General features: G+C 33.7%; 1 protein-coding gene across 1 annotated transcript; it reads right to left on the reverse strand.

Annotated features, from left to right (window-relative positions):
• Positions 1–838: 838 nt before the first annotated feature.
• LOC108373646 (cell wall integrity and stress response component 4-like) lies at positions 839–4,300 on the reverse strand. Its single transcript, XM_017629570.1, has 2 exons — positions 4,002–4,300; positions 839–1,820 (listed from the first exon to the last, which is right to left on the reverse strand). Exons 1-2 carry the CDS (start codon positions 4,117–4,119, stop codon positions 1,069–1,071), a joined length of 870 nt encoding a protein of 289 aa, XP_017485059.1. The 5' UTR covers positions 4,120–4,300; the 3' UTR covers positions 839–1,068.
• Between the last annotated feature and the right edge of the window lie 1,795 nt (positions 4,301–6,095).

Below are 6,095 nucleotides of genomic sequence, written 5' to 3' on the forward strand. Positions count from 1 at the left end.
AAAGTTTGGAAGGTGGCCCAAACCCTATCTCGGCAATTTTTTTTTTGAACAACTCTAATGTATATATTTATATAAATACGTACATATATAATATCTTACCAGAAACTTACACTTCAGCCGGCGGTCGTTACCACTTCACTGACGGATCTCCCTTACTTTAACAAAGACGTGGCTGTATATATTTATATAAATACGTACATATGTAATATCTTACCAGCAACTTACACTTCAGCCGGCGGTCGTTACCACTTCACTGACGGATCTCCCTTACTTTAACAAAGACGTGGCTGCCTTAAGAATCGGGCATACTTCTGGGCCGCTTTCGGCTCCACGTTATTTTGGAACTGACAATGTAATGCGTCGTCGCAGGTGTTCATTTTGTACCTTACTAGTACATGACATTGGTCATGATGACAATTTTGGTACCGAAAACTAAAACAAAATATGGTTTACCTCGTAAAATGCTTACCTATTTTGCCAGCAGGTAAATGTATTTTATTTATTAAGATGCCTTCCCAACCTACCATTCTGATGCATAAATTTATGAAATTATTTAAGCTAATTCAAGGAAACAAGCTTTTTCAAAGGCCCACTGATGATTTTTGTACGCATACATATGTACATATATGTATACATACATATGTACTTATAAATGTCTTACATAATAGACAAATAATTCATGTCTTTCAAAAAGAAAATACGAGATTTGCCTAAAGTCGCATACTTTATAATTATTCAGGTTCTAAGCTGCATTTCTACTTGTTGGCATCGCCATTCTGCCTGTTTTGTTTTAATTAAGATTACTTATATGAATTCTTTTATAATACAAACCCAAATATTTATTAATTTAATTGGCGTTCTTTATTCGGAATATAAAATAAAATATATAAGTACTTAGTACATATGTGTTTATCTGCGTGTATCACATTAGCAAACATATGCAAATCCGTAAGTGCAAAAATTGTATATTACGTATGTATTATAATTTTCAAAGACATTTATTCTCATCTAAATACATTGCTGCGATTGCCTCCAGTTTAGATCACTTCTAAAACTACTCTTAAATACTCATAGTGGCGGCAAGTACATTCTGCTTACATTGCTATTCAAAATTTCATTATCTGTATCCGGCGGCGTTGTTTCATAGCCGTATCCACCAACACCAGCACCTACGGGTACTACACCACCCACAGATCCCAATGCTGCATCAACACCCACACTGACCACGGCATCTGTCACTGTCTCTGCATTTTGAATATCTTCCTTGCCGCCAACGCTGAGCACTTCAAACGTGCTGCTGCCAAAATTAGCGCCTACAGCGCCAGCGCTATCGTCCTTCGGCCTCTCTGTGGTGGAGACTTCGATTTCGAGGTCACCCGTTGTTGTTGCACTGATCGTAGGAGCTTTAGCGTCTGCTATTGACTGGAGGTTAACAGCAGTAGTGTCTGTTGTCAGAATTGTCTCAGCTGTTGTGCTACTATCTGGAGCTTTCTCAGTGATAACGGAGGTTTTTGTAGTTGCAATCGGAGCTTTAGTGGTAATTGCTGGCGATTTTGTGGTTACATCTGGTGTAAAGATAACATTCGGTTCTGTTGTGGTTGTTGTTGTTGTGGGATTGCGAGTACCGCCGACCGAGTTGAATTTGAAGCCCAATCCGAAACTGCCACCGATGCTGCCACCAAAGCCGGAGAGCAGACTACTGATTAAACTCAGTTTACGACTTATGATGTCGGTTTTTAGCTGAAAGAGACCACCAGTTTCTAACGAAGCGGAGGAAGAGGAGTAAGAAGTAGCAGACGCGCTGCTATCTGTTGATGGTGCTGAAAGTGAAATTAAAAATACGGAGAAATTTTAAAAATACAATCACTTAATGTAGGAATGTAGGAATGTATGTATTATGTATATGTAAGCTAGTTTGTTTTAAAGGGCCTTCACTTCCCGATGTTTAGAAAACTTTTTTTTTCTCAAGTGGGACCTAAGAACCTTACAAAATTTTGGCTAGGGAAAATCTGTTGAGTTATATCATAACTGCAATTTGCTGGACGGTAGCATCCATATGTACATGATTCAACCATAAGAGCTATTTTCAGCCCTCAAGAAAAATCGCAAGAAATATTTTTCTTTATTTCTGTTGCTTGAAAAAGTTCTTAGCTTGTGCTATAAATTTCCTTGAAGAAATAAATACACGAGCATTTTTTTGGGAGCTGCAAACTGATTTAAGAAATTTTTATAAATGAAGATTTCCCCTTTTATATTTTTTGCATCATTTTATGTGAATTTATCGTTCGTTGGCATCTGCCATACAAACTGAATTTCTTACATTAGAATGTGTATGTGGTGTGAGAAATTCAGTTTGTATGGGAGGTGCCACGGCCCCTTTTTTCAATAACTCCCATGTTTTTCGATGAGTTTGGCGTTGACATTACACATATATCTCTGTACTAAGTTGCATAATTGCAGATATTTGAAATTAATTTCAAGTATTGTTTTACATTTTTCAACATAAATAAATAAAAAACCAGATTTTTTTTTTTTAAATCGCCATGGATAGATCGATGCGAAATTTAATCATATTTTATTAAAAAAAAAGAAACTAGGAATCGGTTATTATTTGGGCTTTCAAAATTGACCTGTCCACAGCAACCTTTATTGCCCCACTGTGCGACGCGAGCTAAATGATATGCAAGTACTTTCTCTCAAAATAAATTTGCATCCCGAGTGGTGAAGGAGATAGCTTTTTTCTAAGACTTTTGTGCTAGAATAACAAAAGTCTTTTGAACTATCTGGCTCTCTGTGTTTCATTTGTCTTTCGAAAGACTTTTTTTACTATCTTAGCCATAATTGCCTTGTAAGAAATTCTTCTGCCCTGATGTCGGTATCCTTTTCTCCTGGATTTGCATATGATTATGAAGAGGGGTAATATCTAGAAGAACTTCCAGGGTTGCTAGCATTTGTATTCCTTTTGGGGATTAAAATCATCAAATTTTGCGCTACAACTGCAACTTTTTTGCTTTACTTCTTCTGTGTACAGTAGACCTCTGATACTTGTTCCACAACTTCGATCAATATCTTTACTATGTACATTAGACCAAAAAAAATTGCGGGTTTTCCATCTGAATTACAAAATGTATTATATTCAAATACGTTCACAAAAATATTTCGGAAAAATATTAGGATTTACGTGAGCTGGACCGGTTTGAAAATACCTGCAAAAATGGAATATTTTATGAACAAAAATAGTTTCTTAAAGAATTTTTTTTAAAACAATCCTCTCAGATGACGAAACGGTTTAAACAACTTAAAAAATCTGCATGAAAATATTAAACTTTTTTTTCGACGGAATCGTAATAATGTGATATTTGTTTTTTTTTTTTTCTAAAATTGGTTTAAGAAAAGTTTGAACTAGGCCAAAACTATACTGACTTAGACTTTTAAAGTGAAGTAAAACGGAAAGGTATTTTCTCACTATTTTTATTTTTCTCACGTCCTACCTTTCTCTTTCATACTTTGAATGAGTCTATTTGCAAAGAAATAAAAAGCGTGAGAAAGTAGCTTTCCAATAATACTTCACAAGTCTAAATCGGTAAAGTTTTGACTGAGTTATTCAAGTTTTTCTTAAACCAATTTTTCCGAAAAGTTCAATAACAGCAACAAAAACCTCTTTATTACGATTCCGTAAAAATTTTTTTTTTAAATGTTTTTATGCGAATTTTTTAAGCTTAAACTGTTTTGTCACTTGAGGTTATTTTTTCCAAAAATATTTTTATATATAAAAAACTAAATTTTTGGAGGTATTTGCGAATCGGTCCAGCTCACGTGAATCTCACTATTTTCCGAAATATTTTGGTGCAAGTCTTAAAATATAATAGATTTTATAATACCAAGGGAAAAACAGTAAAGATGTTTTTTGTATGGGCAGTGATGCAGTCTTATGTACATATTAGATTTGTTTTCCCCTTTCTCGAAATCAATATTTTATGTATCCTTACTTACACACATACCTCTTGTCGTTAAGACGAAGAATTTCGGCGGCAAAAATAAAAACGGTTTCGCCTCAGTCTGATGCCACACCAACGTGGTGGTGCTGAATAAGACTAGAATGATAGCCAACTTTGACATAATGTACCTATGTTTAACTACTCCGCTATGAGTATTCACTATTAATTAGCACCTTCAGATATGTATATTATCGCCACTTTTATCAGTGAAATATTACTTTGCACTTTTACAGATTTTTTTTACTTCCAGGCCAACGTCTTTAGCGTTCGCATAATAGTTTGATACTGATTTTGTGCTCCTGGTCAGTTATTCACTTCAAGCGCGAAGATATTCATACCTGGAGCAAACAGTGTGATACAGAACTGTGAAATACCTGATCAAGTAGCTAATATGTATATAAGAACAACCCTGCAGCGAAACCCCAAACTAGTTAGGTAAAATACTAGTTTTCAATTAGAATTTACTGACTGCAATCGACTTGTTCGAAATTGGCCAGACTTGTACCAAGTCAAGAACGATTTATTCATGCCTTGTTTTATTTGACTTCGACAGTTTAATACAATAAAGTACACAAAATATTATAACTTTTATTTGGGTATATTGTAAACCATTTAAGCGAGTACGTATTCAATTATACCAGACCTGTTAAATAATGATTCATATTCGTAATGATTATTAATTAAACCGTGTTTTTTGGATAACCGTTTAATGATTAAATACCGATATTACCACCTTTTTAATGATTAATAATTAATTACTTAAAAAATGTTAATTATGTAGTTCACTAATTTTAATTACATCATTATTTTGTTATTTTTGATCATTTTCTATTATTTTTGGCTTTTTTTAATTACACGATTATAATTATTATATGCTATAATATAGACAAAAATTAAGAATATTTAGTAACTGCTTGAATTATTTATTTATTGTATTCTTATCCAAATCTCAAACTTTAAACATGAATTATTACTTTTATAAAATTTTAAAAAGAACAGACGGAAATGTGCAAAGTTAATGAATTTAATTTAATTTAATGATAAATTTTATTTTTATTTAAGTTGACTCCAAAATTAACTAAAGTATTTATTTTATTTTTAACTAAAATGTTTTCTTTTGCATATTCAATATTATAGAAAACGAAAAAAAGCATAGTATTTATTGTACCTGAAACCGCTTACTTTTAATAACATTTAATGAAAAATGCATTTAAATATTTTATTGTATATTTATGAATTCATTTTATTTTTGGACTCCCAAAGTAGTGGTTTTGGTCCATTATTGGACTAGTATTTTCCTGTCTATTTTGAACTAGTATGAGAGTGGTATATGTATTTCTGACCGAAATTTGACAATTACCATCTCGTAGGACATCACCAAGTTAAAAATACCAGTTGATTGGGCATGCGGTTCACACTAGTTGTGAGCTAGTTTACAACTAGTACATTTGACTACATGGAATAGTTTCATGACACATACTCGTACACACAAGCTAAGCAGATTTGGCCGGTCTTCTACTTTATAAATAACTTTGTAGTTGATTGACCAGCTCATTAAAATGATTCACAAAAACAGAACGCATAGGTACTCTCATTTTTACGTTTCATGTGCAAACTTCCTAAAGCACTTGCGACGACCTTCACTCATCGGTCAATAAATATGCCGCGCACAAACGCACCCAACTACTTGCGGCTGCCGCTTGCGTATTTTATGAAAAAACTAATATACATCCATATGTATTTATACATATTCCCTAATATATAATGTATCTATGTATACATACAAACATATGTATATGTAAGTAAGCAAGACTTAAAGCCGCTCTGTTGAGCGAAATCAATGACAAACTTGTTAGCACTAAATATTTTTGCCAAATCTCTTTTATCTCCTTCACCTTGAATTTTTCCGTTTATGTACTTAAAGCTCAGTTAGTCAACGACGTAGCGTAAACTTAGGTTGACGTACGTAGCAGCATATAAAATTTACTGTTGATAGAGAGAGAGAGCAGCATCGGCAACGTCACCGCCATGCGGTGATGAGCTTTGGTTAACACCGAATGCCATAAGGTAGATCGTGTCTGCGTCAACCTACGTCTA

Source organism: Rhagoletis zephyria, unplaced genomic scaffold, assembly GCF_001687245.7.
Source record: "Rhagoletis zephyria isolate East Lansing unplaced genomic scaffold, Rhagoletis_zephyria_1.1 Rzeph_scaffold_06901, whole genome shotgun sequence".
Lineage (NCBI taxonomy): Eukaryota > Metazoa > Arthropoda > Insecta > Diptera > Tephritidae > Rhagoletis > Rhagoletis zephyria.